The sequence below is a fragment of the Micrasema longulum genome, unplaced genomic scaffold, assembly GCF_059751315.1.
Source record: "Micrasema longulum isolate JH-2025_06_02 unplaced genomic scaffold, ASM5975131v1 h1tg000388l, whole genome shotgun sequence".
NCBI classification, from domain to species: Eukaryota; Metazoa; Arthropoda; class Insecta; order Trichoptera; family Brachycentridae; genus Micrasema; species Micrasema longulum.
The window spans coordinates 27,691-45,733 of record NW_028277589.1 but is presented as its reverse complement, the minus strand read 5'-3'; the positions used below and the strand labels follow the sequence as shown (position 1 = coordinate 45,733).

Here is an 18,043-nt window from a genome sequence, read left to right as displayed (position 1 = left end):
TGTGGCCAGATATTGGAGCAAAGTGGTAATCGCAGCATGGAAAAAATCCACCTCTTTAGGTAGATCATCTGCACTGGAGATTGACTTCGTTCTGGCTACGGTTGCGGGAGCCATCATCGGGTTAAGCCGTGTGTTGTGTAAAGTCAGTGTGGAGCAAAATGCAGAATTTTACTCGTAAGAAAAAAGACAATCCCTTAATGAAATATTTATTTATTTAAATCAAAATAGCTCTCATTAAAAACAATTGTACAAAATAATATTTTGCAAATAAAACAGATATATTAATAATAATTATATATCAATAATAATTATAACAAGGAATGTTTTAAAACTAAATTACGGCACTTAAAAAAACTGCATTTGACTATCTACGATTCCTTCATTCTCAAATGGGTAAACAAAATTTGTAACGAATCTCGAAGAGATGAACAAAATTTGTAACAATTCTCGAAGAGATCAACAAAGTTTGTAACAATTCTCGAAGAGATGAACAAAATTTGTAACGAATCTCGAAGAGATGAACAAAATTTGTAACAATTCTCGAAGAGATCAACAAAGTTTGTAACAATTCTCGAAGAGATGAACAAAATTTGTAACGAATCTTGAAGAGATGAACAAAATTTGTAACAATTCTCAAAGAGATCAACAAAGTTTGTAACAATTCTCGAAGAGATGACGAAATTTGTAACAACTCTCGAAGAGATGAACAAAATTTGTAACAATTCTCAAAGAGGTCAACAAAATTTTAGTACTTGACATTCTAAAATGCGTCAACAAAATCTATGAACCCACTGATGTATAAAATAGGCTCGTTAAACCCAATGACGTATAATTAAACAGACTCATTACAAGTGCGTAACGGGGTAACTGCCTTCGTTACCTTCATTCTCCAACTTAATGCTCTTGACACGGGTTCATTTGATCATACGTCATTGTGCGAACCTAACATTAATAAAAATGTAAAAAAAAATATATCCATCCCAGGGTAGGTCCATAAACCACAAACTAAAATGTCAAATAATTTTTCCTCATTATATTCGAGATCTCGCTGTTTCCGTGATCGTCATAACCAAGTTTGACTGTTTTATAATCCTTCTATTTACCCTCCTCACACTCAATTCTGCAAAATTTTGGACCTACCCTCCAAACAAAGTGTCGACAAATTCAACAGGGCTGCTATTCTGAATCATCTCCCATCCCGAGGTAGATAACATTATTAACTTAATTATGCAAAATATATTATTTTGTTAACTTAATTAGATTGGATTGACAAGCAGTATTCATATTTTTCCGTTATTTGAACAGTTTTACAATGTCAACCTATGAAATATTAATTTTAAAACAGTTTATTTAACATCATTTGACCATCAGTGTGGCCATAAATAAAGCTAAGTGTAAAAAAATAAAATGTACAAATTAATCGCTGTTTACCTCCCTGAGAAGATTCAGAATAGCACCCCGGGTGTAAAAAAAAGTAAGTATTTTTCCTATTAGAGTTGCCAGAGCACGGACTCAGTAGTGCCAATGTAAGACATAACAAATGGTCCAGTAAAATATATTATAAAACACTTAATTATTTGTCTTTTACATAACATTTTAATACAATTTTTAGTCGGACATTTTGTCAAATGAAAAACACATTGAAACAAAGTTTGCCACCAACTTATTTCCAATTATGAAGCATTGCTCAATTGATAGTATTTTAACTATAGTTTTTAAAATAAAGCTTGATTAGAATGACAGCTGTCAGGAAAAGTGACGACATAACTTTGTAGTAACGTCTACGGAGTGATTTATATTGACACACGAAAAATCATTCGTTTGGCATGTTCATTTATTTGAAATATAAATCAACATAATTATATAAAATCAGCTTTAAAACTAAAATAAATCTAATTATTAACGACGTTTCTTACAAGGTTACATCATTTTGCAAAAATATTAGAGATGAAACAAATTGATAGAATAAAAAAATATCTCATTTGATGTTGTTCATGAAAAAAAGTATAAATGTCGTATTTTTTTATAAATAATTGTCTTAAACACACTATAATAGGCTTGTTTTTGCGTTTTTATATCAATTTTTGGAAACAGAGTTTCATGTTTGCATGAAATAACTGATAAAATCGATTTGATCAGTGATCGGTAATTTCCCATCTAGTGATGTCACTAGTGTGACATTAGCTATATTTTAAGGACTATAGTGGTTAGCGTGTCTGCCTACCATCCGTGAGGTCTCGGGTTCGATTCCCGATAATGATATGAAATATTTGTTTAAAATGTGTTTTTTAATGCGAGATATTTCATAGTCCCGACCGTCTCCTGAAGCGTAAGGCTGATCACCTTACCTTCGTGTGAAAGATGGCTGATGCAATGCCCTGTGCACCACAGAGTACTGTAACGAAGACAAGAATGCTCCAAAGCAAACAAACCAGCCTGAAGTCAGCTGTCAAACTAAAAAAAAAACTTTTATTTGTAATGCCAACTACCGACATAAGCAGAGAAAAATAGAGACATACTTCGGGATAACGGTAGTTGAAAAATGAAATTAACATTTTTTAATTTCGATAGGAGTAAACAATTTTTTTTTATATTTGACACAAGTTTTGTAAACGACCCAGGCTACGTAATACATAAATTATTTAACAACATTTCAAAGACACGTTTGCAAATGCGTGGAACAAGTGGAATTTGACAAACTCGCATATTTACAAAAGTCGCATATGCGTCCTAAAAATTGTATTTAACAAAGTTGCACTTAAACTATTCACATGAGCATTCACTAATATAGATTTAACACACTCGCAAAATTACAGTGACCGCATACGAATTCTCAAAATTGCACTTAACGAACTCGCATGTATACTGAGTTTTCGCGGGCATTCTCTCATTTGTATTTAACAAATTTGCATGCGACATTCATCATCATCGTTACCTTTCCGCAGGCAGAATCAAAGCACATGTATGAATGTGGAAGAAGTTAGAAATGTATGTGTGGCGGTCCATTCTCTCTGCTAACCCTTACGGTGAAATGGCGTGATGGTAGTAGTAGTAGCGACCGAGCCAGTATTTTTGTCTTTTTTATAAAATAAATATTAGCGTTATTATTATATTATAGAAATATAATTGACTAAAATATTTCAATTTCGGTGGCCATTTTTAATGAGTTGTAAATAACTCACTATTAGAAAATGGAAATCAAGTTGGGGTACAGTGGGGTTAGAACCCGTGACCTCTGATCCATGAAAAAATATATTAATGTTTTTTTTTTATTTAAATTATTTATTGACAATTCTTGATGGAATTCCATTGTAATGACGTAATAACTTATATTTACATTTAAGTTATAAATTTAAAACTACTTGGTACACTTCCACTTATTTATTTTGAACAATTAGCGCTTTCACCCTCTAATGGGCATCTTCAGATTGGCTAATTGGTCAAATAAATAAGTGGAAGTGTACCAAGTATTTTTAAATTAATAAATTATATGTACATATATGTTATTACATCATCATATTTATATGTCAAACATTAGAAAATAACTTTTTAATTTGTAGAATCTTGATTTCATGATTTCCTTTCAATATTTAACAAACTCGCATGTATACTATGTTCGCTTGTGGCGTTCACTAATTCATATTTAACAAATTCGCATGTACACTGTAATTGCACGGGGCGTATTCCAATCTGTATACAACTAGCAGCTAAGCTATTTCCTTAATAAAATTTACTAAAACAGCATTAATTAACATTACAATAATATTTTAGAATTTTTCATAAGAATTTTTTATTTTACAATTTCTTACAAACTAGGAATACATCTTTAAAAAAAGTTGGAATATTTTAAGTAGATTAACAATATCGAGGACATTTAAGTAAAATTAAAAAAAATACATAAAAAAAAGTGCAGTTTCTTAGACAAATGTGGGGTAAAATCGCGTCACAAAGCGGCGATATTTAGACAAAGATTAGATTACACCCCTAGAAAAGATGTATTTATTACATGGAAAATATTGCAGAGAAGGGATATAGAATTATAGGCATGTACAGGGTTTACAACCCGTCATTTTCTGGCTTAATTGAACACTTTACAGTTTTACTATTAGTACAACAGAGATGAAGAACATTCTAGAGAAGGGAATAAAGAAGTCTAGGCATCCACGGGGCTTTTGATCCGTCATTGGCTGGTTCAAGTGGCCACTTTTCACACTGTGTAACACATTCACCACTCTGCCTATATTTCTTAGATTATTCCATCTGTTGACGTTTGTGAAGTTAAAGAGCTAAAACCTTTATTGTTGGGGGTGAGATTCATCCAATTGAATTATTTCACCTACATAATTGGCAACGCTTTAAAACATTTTTCAATTTTTATTCATCTTGGATAGGGTGGATTTATCGACTATGTTTTGTATTTGTCCAAATTTTTGTAGACAAGGACGGACTGGATTCAACCCCCTAGGGAGCTGTCAATATCAACAAATTACAACAGAGATGAACAACGTCAACAGATGGAAGAGTCGAGGAAATGTGGATGTTTAAACATGAGCAGAATGGTGAATATTACACAGTGTGTAAAGTGGCCACATAAACCAGCCAACAACAGGTCATAATCCCTGTAAATGCCTAGACTTCCATATTCCCTTCTCAAGAATGTTTTCCCTCTCTATATTCCTTCATTTCTTTCATCTGTTGATGTTTGTGAAGTTAAAGAGCTGAAACCTTTATTTATGCGGGTGAGATTCAGCTAATTGAATTATTTCACCTACATACTAGACTAGGCAACGCCTGAAAATGTTATTTTTTCAATTTCTATACTTCTTCATGGACCAGGTGGATTTATCAACAATATTTTGAGTTTGTCCAAATTTCTGTAGACACCGCATAAATAAAGGTTTCAGCTCTTTAACTTCTATATAGATGTTCAAATATAGGCAGAACGGTGAATGTTACACAGTGTGTAAAGTGGCCACTTAAACCGGCCATTGACAGGTCATACGCCCTGTAGATGCCTAGACTTCTTTCTATATTACCTTCTCTTAAATGTTCTTCGTCTCTGTTGTAATATGTTAGTACATATATATGAATAAATAAAATTGAATTCCAAAATGGCGAATGTTACACGGTGTGTAAAGTGGCCGCTTAAACCAGCCAACGACAGGTCATAGTGAGACCTGTAGATGCCTGGACTTCCATATTCCCTTCTCAAAACTGTTTTCCCTCTGTTGAAACAAAATTCAGAAAATTTAAAGACACATATTTTTCGCCGAGTTTCGCCGCCTACCGGCTGTAGCAGTAGAGCGCGGCGGCCTGCGCGAGCACGGCCAGCAGCAGCGCGCCGAGCGCCAGCGGGCCGGCGCGGGAGGGCTCCGGCGGCGGGCGCAGGCGGCGCACGGCGGCGCCCACGCTGGCCAGCGCCGCGCGCTGCTCCTGCAGCGCGGCCTCCACGCGCAGCAGCGCCGCCGCCACCGCCTGCTGGCTGCGGACAGACAGACTCGCAATTAATGTGACTCGTTCATTTAACGACCGACAAACGCTTTCACGGACCGTTGGCAACAATATATAGTGTCCATGCGGCTCGGCTGCGGAATCATCTCCCATCCACCATCAGACATGTTACTACATTATCTCTGTTCAAATCACGTCTGAAGAAACATCTCCTTTCTCTTCCTTAATCTCTCCTCCTTTCCTCTTTTTTCCTTCTTCCCATTAAGTAATAGTATTGATTTAAGGTAATACATTTATTTGAACAAACAAACAAACCATCACGCCGTTTCCTCGTAGGGGTAGGCAGAGAGGCTAGAACGCCATAACATTCTATCTTGGCATACAGACCTCGCTTCCTCTACATTCATACATCTTCTCTGCACGCACGTCGATTATTCCTACTTTTGACATGTCCATCTTCAAGTATTTGATGGACTCGATCGTGCCATGTCTTCCTCGTTTTCTGCATCCATCAAAATTTGCATCGTAGATCCTTTTAGCCGTTCTTTCGCCGTCCATTCGCTCCACATGTCCGAACCAACGCAGCACCCCTTTCTTGATTCTGTCAATAATGCATGTCTCAGCCTTACACACTTCACGGATCTCGACATTTATTTATATTTTTTAAAATAAAACTTTTATTTTATCGGTTTGTTGGAAGAAATTGCTATATGGCAATAAGCTCGCTAATGTACGAGGCATATCCATTTTCCATAACCGGTTTCACGTTGAAAAATTTTTTAGACGCAAAGCTGTGCCCAAAATATGAACTAAATTTAAAGTAGGTTCAGTGTAATTGACCATTTTGTTGAAGTGTCTAATTTTGACATTTTACTAAATTGTGACATCCGGTTGACGCGTGTTTAGGAAGAATAAAGTCTTCACATCAATAAATTACGATGCAGAATGTTTAAAAATTTGCTATTAGATATAATATGGAAAGAAGATTGTAAATAGTTATCATAAAAGTCTGAAACAGTTTTGCCGCGATGTAAATGACAGCTGAAATTCTGTGTTGCCATACTAAAAAAAGTGATACCATATAAATAAAATTTCCCAATATTTAGGGAAAAAATCATTGAGGGCAAATCAAAAAATTTTTTTTTGTGTTTTTAAGGTTAAGTACCTTTTAAATGAAGTAAACTTTTAAATGAACATCAACATCATTATTATTATAGTAAAACCTCGTTTTTACATTCCTCGATTTGACGTTTTCCCGTTTTTTACGCCGAAATGTCCAGATCCCATTTTTTTTCCATACATTCTCATTCAAATACTCCCCCAATAAAAGTTTTTGTTTTTTTTTATGACCCCGGTTTTACGTTGAATTTTTTTCAAAACTCATTCGATCTGTCAAAAGACGAGCCGCGCGCCGCCGCTTGAATGGAAAATAAAATCGAGGTAAATAAAAAAAATGTGTAAATTATTGTCTCAACCTAAATTCAAAGAAGGCGCAGTGGAATTGACCATTTTGTTTATGTGTCTGATTTTGACATTTTACTAAATAGTGACATGCGGTTGACGCATGTTTAGGAAGATTAGTCTTTACATCAATAAATTACGATGCAGAATGTTTAAAAAATTGGCGATAGAAATATTATTTGAAGTTGAAGATAATGTGAAAAATAGATATTTAAACGGTTTTCATAAAAGTGTGAAATAGTTTTGCCGCGATGTAAATGACAGTTGAAATTCTGGGGTGCCATACTAAAAAAAGCGATACCGTATGAATAAAATTGCTTAATATTTTAGGGAAAAAATCGTTGTATGCATTTTATGCAAATTCAAATGTTTATTTTCGTGTTTTGAAGGTCAAGTACCCAGATAAAAATATTTAAATATTTTTATTCAATTAAAAATAACACATATTGCTTGAAAAATTACAAAATATTTATAATTATATCATTGCTAAATATGAATAATCCTTAATCTTACAATTTTTCTGTAGTATATTTTGCATAGTCTTGTAAAATAATTATATTTTAATGAAATTCAATTTTTTCTATACATTTTTCATTCCCTCATTTTAAAGTTTTCCTCAGTTTTACGTTTTTTTGTTGCTCCCTTGAAAAACGTAAAACAGGGGGGTTTACTGTATGTAGAAAAAAAAGCATGCTGCAAAGCAAAATAAAAGGTGAAAAAAAAATGGATATGAGAAAAATGTTAGAATTAAAAAGGAAACTGTAAAAAATTTGCATGTGGATGTATCAGTGGCGAATGGTGATTTTATTTACAGGTAAGTTATAAACAAATATCACATATTTGTACCTACATAGGAGGTACATAATATAATGTAAGTAATATATACTATAAATTGATATTTTTCTGTGCTTCTGTGTGATACAACAACTCTCATCCATGAAATCAACTCAAACCACGTAACTTCGTGATGTATTATATTATAAAGATATATTATCCATTACTTTAATACATAACTCATTAAAAAATAAATTTAAAATACCACGATGAATTGAAATGTCAACAGGCCGAATTGTTCTAGAAATTAATAGTGCTAAAAACGGCCGCGTCGAGCGCCATATGTCCGTCCTGCATATGACGCATGAAAGTAATTATGGTCCTATGTCATAAGTACCATCTCAAAGAAAAATAGCCCTTAAGAAATATTGTTTGAAATACTGTTTTCCAAATCAAGAATCTTCAAATAATTTGTGTAATCTGCAAGTTTAATCTAGGAGAAAAAACCCGCACTGGGGTTAAGACATTCAAAATACAGTAAACTTATTTGTATGAAAACATTTTTGTTTATATTTGGAATATACGCGTATTATATGTACAATAATATTAATTTAACAACAATATTTTGAGTTTGTCCAAATTTTTGTAGACAAGGACTGGATTCAACTCCCTGGAGAGCTGTTTATATTAACATATTACAACAGAGATAAGAACATTTAAGAAAAGGTAATATAGAAGTCTAGGCATCTACAGGGCTTATGACCTGTCAATGGCTGGTTTAAGTGGCCACTTTACACACTGTGTAACATTCACCATTCTGCCTATGTTTGAACATCTATATTCCTTCAATTCTTTCATCTGTTGATCTTTGTGAAGTTAAAGAGCTGAAACCTTTATTTATGCAGGTGAGATTCATCTAATGTCTATGTCTACAAAAATTTGGACAAACTCAAAATATTGTTGATAAATTACCTGGTCCATGAAGAAGTGTACAAATTGAAAAAATTACATTTTCAGGCGTTGCCTAGTATGTAGGTGAAATAATTCAATTAGATGAATCTCACCCGCATAAATAAAGGTTTCAGCTCTTTAACTTCACAAAGATCAACAGATGAAAGAATTGAAGGAATATAGATGTTCAAACATAGGCAGAATGGTGAATGTTACACAGTGTGTAAAGTGGCCACTTAAACCAGCCATTGACAGGTCATAAGCCCTGTAGATGCCTAGACTTCTATATTACCTTTTCTTAAATGTTCTTCATCTCTGTTGTAATATGTCAATTAATTAAACATTTATAATAAATACCTACGCTAAATTATAAATATTGTATATACAAGAGATTGTCAGCGCAAAAATGTGACGCTCGTGTAAATTAGACGGGCTTTTTTACTTACATTATTTATGGGAACTTACACTAAAATTGAGCCACTTAGTACACTTGGCATTCCTTTCATACTACTTCGTCAATGTGCTATCATATAAAATCCTTTTTAAAATATGCTATTCATTATGAGGTGCTAATTATGAATTATCATCAAAAAGGATCAAACGGCTGAGTCGGCATTTTAAAGAAATTGTCAACTGATTAAGTGCCTCATTACTGTATGTAAATTCTGATAATATTGTACGGAGTCTGGATGGATGGGTAAAAAACTTAAAAAACAGCACCCAGCAAAATTTAAACGGGGTTTTTTTTAAACGCTGTTTTTGAACAGCGTAGGCTAACAGCTTTTATTAAAATGGTGAAGTTTTCCCATTTCTTTTTTACTCTGTTGTGTTTGTGTCAGCCTCGCGGTGTAGTGGTCAGCGCATTTGCCTACCATGCAAGAGGTCTCCATATCGATTCCCGAAATGGTTGACATTAAATATTTAGAGGACTGGCACCTAAAGCGTAAGATCTGATCATCTTACCTTTGTGAAACAAAAATGATCAAGTTACGCTGCGATTGGTTTGCCGATGCAGTGCCCTATGCACCATGAGGTGCGGAAAGCGAATTATGATGTTGTGGAAACACCTTCAATTTTTGGTGTTCTTTTACAATGGTGACGACTTTGTACTGTTTAAAATTTTGTTTTAAGAATACGGATAGACAAGGGCATGAGACTACGCGGGTGTGGGGTGGAGTGGAGACGGGCAGGGGAGATTTTATGCGTATATGCAGTCGCGTGCACAGAGTTTTTAACTAGGGCAGGCAGTAGAATGTAACATTTAATTATTTTTTTTGTATCAATTTTAATTTAGGAGTGCATCTTCCTTTGCTAATAATATTTTTTTGTCCATAAACGATAGCCGAGAAAACGCGTTGTTTCTTAAAACGATTAAACACACATTTCCGTCACTATCACAAGTTTTACAAAACTCCATTTCAATTTTATCATCAACAAAACGCATTGATCGCGTATACAAGAACGAATGCGTGAAGAAAATAGGCATTTTTAGTTCGTGCCTCTGCCGTTAGCGGCGTGCCGATCGGAACGATACGCGACTTGGCGCATTTTTCAAATTTTACAAATAGTAACTTGCATATTTTATATTATTTTTTGTTCTTGTTTTCATAAAATTCTTACAATTAGGGTAGGCACTGCTTATGTGCCCATGTGGAACGCACGCCACTGCGTATATGTGTATGCACTTCTTCCTTGGGAGATTATAATAGGTAGGTATTATAGATAAAGATTTTGAGTAAGGGCGAAGTGCAGAAATGTTAATTTTATTTACTTCTTCCGGTATAAGCTTTTACTTGCTGATTCCGGCATTCTTACTTTCTCCGTTGAGGTAAAATTTGCAGTGCGAATAGGGAACTGACGGTTCAACGATCGGGCGGACACCACTCATCGGGGCTGCGGTTCCGTCTCACAAACAGACCTGTATTCTGCATTCCAACAGGACACAAATATGGCGGTGGAATAGCCTACCTTTGAGAAGGAGTTCTCGGGTTGTGGTGGGAGTTGGTCGAATCAGTTTCCGAAGCCGAGTGTTCCGTCTGCAAGCGAATGAGTTACGTACATTAATTTATATTCCAACGGAGATGGATTTTTAAAAGGGAATACGGAAGTCTGGGCATTTGGAGCGAAGCATTTTTATTTTAAAAATATTTAATATGTACAGGGAAAATATTGAAGTGCGTAACGTTGATGGCTGAGAATTACCTCTGGTAGTGGGCGCGTCTGTAAGCTGGTTCTAGAAGTGACCGTATGGTTTTGTCTTCTCAGCGTCTTGATGATATAGTCTTCCTCGTACTCCAAGACGTCCACAGCGTCGTCCCACGGACTGTGGAATATACACAATGATAAATAATTAGTACAGTAAAAGCTCGTTTTTATGTTCCTCAATTTCATGTTATACTCGACACCGGATTTACATTGAAATATTTTCGAAACTCATTTGATCTGTCAAAAGACGCCGGGCCGCGCGCCGCCGCGTTTGCCCAAATTGGTGAATAAAATCAATGTAATAAAAAAAATGTGTAAATTGTTATCTCAATCTAAATTTGAAGTAGGTTCACTGTATTTGACCATTTTGTTTAAGTGTCTAATTTTGACATTTCACTGAATTACGATGCAAAAAGTTTAAAAATTTGGTAATAAAAATATTATTTGAAGTTATAAACATAATTTGAAAAGAAGATAGTTTAAACAGTTATCATAAAAGTGTGACAGTTTTGCCGCGATGTAAATGACAGTTGAAATTTTGTGGTGCCATACTAAAAAAAGTGATACCATATAAATAAAATTTCCTAATGTTTAGGGAAAAAATCATATTATGGATTTTATGCAAATTAAAATTTTTATTTTACTGTTTTTAAGGTTAAAAAAAGTACCTACAATAAAATATTTAAACATGTTTTTTAAGAACCTGGTGCCCTCTAAAGTGGAAAAGTGTGGTTAAGACTCGGGAGGCATCCGCAGTTTACGGCCCAGCCAACCATATTGCCTTCGCTCGGTGACAGTTGAATGGCGAATGAGAATCGGTTTGAGGTCACCACTGGAGTTCATCAAGGTTGCGTCCTTGCACCGTCCCTTATTACAATCCTTAAAATTCCACTACATCGAGGAATATCGATCTCATCCTCCCAAAACTTTGCGACCTAGAGAATGTCGACGATGCGGATATAAAACATGAAAATAGAAATGATCCAAGACTTACGTGAAGTTGTGATAGTTATATTGGTAGGTGGTGTGGGACGCCTCGCTGCCGTGCGATTGTGGAATGGATTGACCTGCAAAATTCAACCGTGTTAAAAAATAACAGAGACTTGTCGACAATGTGTTGTGACAATGTTTCGAGGGTTTTACTGTGCATACATACCGTCAGTGAAGAGGGCCTTATTGAAGTGCCTGGGCTGCCAGGCCCCTAGACCCAGTTCCCGGGCGCGCTCCCTCTGCCCCTCCTCTATAATGGTCTTCTGTTCAGTGGCCGCAACCTGAAAATTAAACACAGTGAAAAACTTGGTTAAAACCAAAAACGAGAGCAGAAATGGCGAGATCTCGGATGTGACGAGGAAACATCTGCTGACGTTTTGGTTTGTGCCTTTCTCCGTACATTTATTCACTTTTCTAACGGGCTTCTTCTCAAATGTACCGAACAAAACTATTGTCGATAGTCGAGCGAAGCGTCTTCGATCGTTTAAAAAAAATCGAAATAAGAATCTAAGTGATAAAATTCAAACGGGGTACAAGCTTAGAACCGATGTCCATGGGCATTGGGATCAGTTTACGTTTATGAGACTATGTAGTGTCTAAGTACCTGAACATGCATATAGATCTCCATCACAGTGGCGCCCAACGTGGGGCCCCATATCAAACCTTTAGTAAAATTATTATATGAAACAGTAACTTCATGATTTTCTTGTCATATTAATACTTTATCGGCATCGTGGTGTAATGGTCAGCGCGTTTGTATACCATGCAAAAGGTTTCGGGTTCGACAGAATCAAGAAAGGGGTGCTGCGTTGGTTAGGACATGTAGAGCGAATGGACAGCGAAAGAACGGCTAAAAAGATCTACGATGCAAATGTTGATGGACGCAGAAAACGAGGATGACCGAGAAAGACATGGCACGATCAAGTCCATCAAATACTTGAAGATGGACTTGTGAAAAGTAGGAATAATCGGCGCGCGTGCATGAGAAGATGTATGAATGTAGAGAAAGCGAGGTCTATATGCCAAGATAGAGTGTTATGGCGTTCTATCCTCTCTGCCTACCCCTACGGAGAAATGGCGTGATGGTTTGTATGTATGTATAAATAAATAGAACAAGAATGGAATCCTTACTTGATCCTCGTTGGCGATGGCCTCCGACACTTTGCTCCAGAGCCTCTGGCTCTCGAACTCCCCGAGCCTCTCGGGAACGACCAGCTGTCGCTTCAGCCTCTTGCCTTTGAGTTCGCCGGCGTCCATCAGCAGGACTTCCTCCTGTAGAAAACAACAAGGAAGTTCAGTATACTTCATACTCAAAGCATTGTCGATACTGCAATCGATGTATATTTCACCTGTGACTTCTTGTCCCTGAGGTCGATGCGCCCGTCCCAGTGTCCCTCGATGGTGGCCACGGTGTCCTTGTGATGGCGGATCCTTCCGGAGACCATGTTGATGCTGTCGGATCCTCCGATGAAAGGCTAAACAAAATGAAAACGGGTTTCAGTCGGTTAGGCCGGAGGTTCCTGAACATATTTGACTATTATCAGGTGACTCGACCGGGGTTTCCCCTTAATGTTTTTTCTATGGCATCACTAAAAACCACTGTCATATAGATCGCTGCAAAACTGTTTCACACTTTCATGACAACTTTTTAAACCATCTTTTTTATAAATTTAAGTATTTCGATTGTTATATTTTAAACATCGCAATTTATTGACATCAAAACTTTATTGTTCCTAAACGTTTGTCAACTGCGTTTCATGATTTGTACAAGTCAATATGACGTTTTTGTTCAAATGAAAACTGAAACTAACCCTAAAGGAAGACACTTAAACAAAAAGATCAATTTCACTGCACCTGCTTTGAATTTAGGTTTAGACAATAATTTATCCTTTATTAGTTGTTTGCCTATTTTTATTCTTCATTCGCGTGTCACACGCCACCGCGCACAGACCGCGGCACCATTATTACGACGTAATTTTGGCTTTTTTGACACATCAAATGAATTTGGAAAATTTTTAAACGTAAAACCGGGGTGTTGAAAAATGTAAAAAACGTTAATTGGGGGGAATATTTGTGTAAAATATATGGAGTAAAATGGGTCCTAAACATTTCGATGTAAAAATCGAGAAACGTAAAAACGATATTCTTAATCAGGTAGAAGAATTTGTGTACCTGGGAAGTCTGTTTGCTAGGGACGGAAAGGCCGAGAAAGATATTGAAAGGAGGGTGAGTGCCGGGAACAGGGTGAACGGTGCACTAAAATCTACTTTGGCAAAAAAATGTTTATCGCAGGAGGCCAAACTAGCAGTTCACAACAGAGTTCTAGTTCCAACTCTAATGTATGGGAGCGAAGTATGGAATTGGAAAAATAATGATGAGAGTAGGTTGAATGCTGTCGAAATGCGATCCCTCAGGCGAATGTGTGGTAAAACGATGTATGATAGGCGCACAAATGTCGAGATCCGTGAAGTGTGTAAGGCCGAGACACGCATTATCGACAGAATCGAGAAAGAGGCGCTGCGTCGGTTCGGACATGTAGAGCGAATGGACAGCGAAAGAACGGCTAAAAGGATCTACGATGCGAATGTTGATGGACGCAGAAAACGAGGAAGACCGAGAAAGACATGGCACGATCGAGTCCATCAAATACTCGAAGATGGACATGTCAAAAGTAGGAATAATCGGCGTGCGTGCATAAGAAGATGTATGAATGTAGAGGAAGCGAGGTCTGTATGCCAAGATAGAGTGTTATGGCGTTCTATCCTCTCTGCCTACCCCTACGGGGAAACGGCGTGATGGTTTGTTGGTGTTGTTATTAAAAACGAGGTTTTACTGTAAATAAATTTAGATACCACAATACATCAGTACACCGACAAAATGAAGTCACTGCGCTGTTCATGTAATAGCCAGGGTAGGGATCTGTTCTCACCTTCAGTTTGAAGTCGACTTCCGCCGTATAGTCGGTCGCCGGGCAGTGGATGGTCACGCGTCCGCCGAGCTCCATGGACAGCGTCCCCAGCAGCAGGCCCTTGCAGTGCGCGTACGGCGACGTGCAAAGGTAGGCCTCGCCCAGCGGCAACAGCGCCACTCGGGCTACCCCCTCCAGGATGGCCGATGTCGAGTTGCCTAAGACAGAACTCACCATCGTCATCGCCCCAAATACACAGTGGACCTAGTGTAAAGGCCGTCATGTACATCATTAATGCGTCTGTAAAAAACCATCGCAGGTTTCCAAGAGAACATTGCGAGCAGATTTGTAATTTTGAAATCGCTCCGCTCAGTGAGTCCTGCTGATTGGTGAATGGCTTCCCGTAAACCGGAAATTTATCACAACACACAATCACCAGTTGATTCGGAAGAACTAGTGACGTCGTTTAAAGTAGCACATTTAACATTTTAACAAAGTTTGAGTATGTCCATTTGGACATTTGCTTGCAGACTGGCTGGATTTCCTCCCTAGGGAAAACATTATTGAGAAGGGAATATGGAAGTCTAGGCATTTACAGGGCTTATGACCTGTCATTGGCTGGTTTAAGTGGCCACTTTACACACTGTGTAACATACACCAATCTGCCCATGTTTAAACATCCACATTTCCTCAACTCTTCCATCTGCTGACTTTCGTGAAGTAAAGGAGCTGAAACCTTCATCATGCGGGTGAGATTCATCCGGCTGAACCAAATCACCTACTGGGCAACGCCTGAAAACAATTGTCCAATTTTTATACTTCTTCTTTTACCAGGTAGTTAATTCAACGATGTTTGAGTATGTCCAAATGCTTGCAGACTGGCTGGATTTCCTCCCTAGGTTTCAGCTCCTTTTCTTCACAAAAGTCAACACATGGAAAAGTTGAGGAAATGTGGACGCTTAAACATGGGCAGATTGGTGTATGTTACACAGTGTGTAAAGTGGCCACTTAAATCAGCCAATGACTGGTCATAAGCCCTGTAAATGCCTAGACTTCCATATTCCCTTCTCAATAATGTTTTCCCTCTCTGTTGCAATAAACTTAAATAGTTAACATTTTCACTGTAAACATTATAAGCAGTTGGGTTGGCTCACCGTAGAATTTGGATTTGGCCAGGATGGTAGCTTCTATGGCGAACCCTTCCTTGCGGTTGGACACGTAGAACGCGGACACGGGGGGGTGATGAGAGACCTACAAATGAAAACTCGAGGATAATCAAATTGGTTAGTGAAATTCCTAGTCGGAAGTCCATTGTAATTTATTAAATTAGCTGAATCCGGCAATCGCAGATTTTAAGAGCTATAAACATGCTCAGCGCAGAGCTCATCATTTTGCGAAAAAACGCATGTAAATGGATCCAGTGGTTATTTTGTCTATCGAGGACACACATACAAACATTGCCTTTACTGACTGTTGAGTTTGAATTCCATTTTGATAACTTTTTTTAACTGAGACGTAAAACAATATGCTTCGGTAGATTTATTAACAATATAACAGACTGACGTGTGTCAAAATATGAGCACGCTGTCACTAGCCGTTTGGTTGCTACAGCGGCGTGAAGTTGGTAACACTTCGTGCACCTACCCCTGTATAGATGTAAAATTATATTAATATCGGGTAATAATTTCTTGACAATCAATAATAAGCAAACTCCACACTCCTTGATTATATAGATGTCTGTTATCCAGATGCTAATTCTGAACTGCTTGATAAGTTGGAACTATTGCAGAATGCTTATTTATTATTTTATTTTATTCTTTTATTTTTTTTATTTTACATAAACCGCATAAATTGTCTTCATGATTATGATTAAGTGAAGGCCCTAGGTGGGAGCCTTGCGGGACGCCAGACTCACCTGTTCCGAGACGTAGTACGTCCTCGTCCCGGAGTCCGGATGCAGCCAGGAGCAGCGGAAGGTCTCCCCGAGCACCGGGTTGTAGGGCTTCTTGAGCCCCCTCGGCTTTCTGTACAGTCCGGAGAGATACCAGGCCAGGATGGTCTTCATCCTGTCCAGAGGAGATGTCTGCTTGCAAGCCCTGAATAAAGAAATATTCCGAAAACTTTGCATCATCAAAATTCACTGTCCACACGCCGTGATGCATAGGGCGCTGCATTCGTACTCCTGTTGCAGGGCATCTATACGATTCTATTCTTGTAGATGGGGATCAGTACTAAATGAGCTTGAAAGTGCATATGCTATTGCAGCAAAGAGGAAAAACATTTTTGAGAAGGTAATATGGAAGTCTAAGCATTTATAGGGCTAATGACCTGTCATTGGATGGTTAAAGAGGCCACTTTGCGCACTGAGTAACATTCACTGTTCTGCCTATGTTCAAATTTCCACATTTCCTGAACTCATCGATCTGTTGAGTTTTGTGAAGTAAAAGAGCCGTAAATGTTATCTGTCTCTGGTGCAATAGGTTTTAACATTGAAAACATGTTTAAAATACTGTTAAATAAGCTCCCAATGTCGCTGCAACCTGAGTAGATCTATTATGACGGGTCGCCGTAAGTTAGTTCTTGCCCTCCAGGCACTTCTAGTCAAAGTGCTTTCCATGCCATAGGGCCTGTTCTGGGAGTTTAGTACGCTGGTTGCGTAGAGGTATAATGACATTTCCTATCGCCGCAGACGTAGCCGATCTAAGCTTAAGACATTTTGAGCGAGTTCTCTCGTTACCTGGCGAGGATGTCCGAGTGGTAGAAGGAGTCCGAGAGCTTGTCAAGGAAGGACCTCGGCTCCAGGATAAAGGTCGGCAGCACGACCTTGGACAGGTCCATACCGGGTCGCACCTGCTTGATGAGGAACCACAGGAGGCTCTTGTTTTCTTCGCCCAGTTCCTCCACCACCTCTCCTGACTGGAAGCGAGTGGATGTTAGTCTTTACAAGTGCACATGTACGCAATTTCTGTAGCATGCATACGCGAGTTCTCTAACTTGAATACACAATCACTCTAGCATTTATACGCGAACTCTCTAACTTAAGTACACAAGCTCTCTAGCTTGCATACGCAATCTCTCTAACATGTACACGCGAGTCTCTCGAGCTTACATACGGAAGCCCTCTAGCATGCATACGCAAACTCACACAAGCTCTCTAGCTTGCATACAATGCATACATAAGCTCTCTAGCTTACATACGGAAGCTCTCTAGCTTATATAGATGAAGTATACGGGATTTAACAAAATATTTCAATTATAAGAGGGAAATAAAAATATTTTTAAAATGCAAGAAATTATGGTGAC

General features: G+C 37.7%; 1 protein-coding gene across 3 annotated transcripts in view; it reads right to left on the bottom strand.

The window, feature by feature from the left end:
* Window positions 1–4,824: 4,824 nt before the first annotated feature.
* The window catches only part of Orp8 (Oxysterol-binding protein-related protein 8), a 39,573-nt gene continuing 26,354 nt past the window's right edge, over window positions 4,825–18,043 (bottom strand). For 2 of the 3 annotated variants that reach the window (XM_088225805.1, XM_088225808.1), the window contains 11 exons: window positions 17,478–17,656; window positions 16,656–16,836; window positions 15,895–15,991; window positions 14,762–14,958; window positions 13,182–13,307; window positions 12,964–13,104; window positions 11,999–12,113; window positions 11,837–11,909; window positions 10,840–10,960; window positions 10,606–10,673; window positions 5,156–5,482 (listed from right to left, as the gene is read on the bottom strand). In XM_088225805.1, the coding sequence (XP_088081931.1) occupies window positions 5,284–5,482; window positions 10,606–10,673; window positions 10,840–10,960; window positions 11,837–11,909; window positions 11,999–12,113; window positions 12,964–13,104; window positions 13,182–13,307; window positions 14,762–14,958; window positions 15,895–15,991; window positions 16,656–16,836; window positions 17,478–17,656 (1,497 nt within the window). In that variant the 3' untranslated portion in view covers window positions 5,156–5,283. Of the gene's footprint in view, window positions 5,483–10,605; window positions 10,674–10,839; window positions 10,961–11,836; window positions 11,910–11,998; window positions 12,114–12,963; window positions 13,105–13,181; window positions 13,308–14,761; window positions 14,959–15,894; window positions 15,992–16,655; window positions 16,837–17,477; window positions 17,657–18,043 lie in introns of all 3 variants that reach the window. The other variant, XM_088225807.1, reaches the window with a different exon arrangement.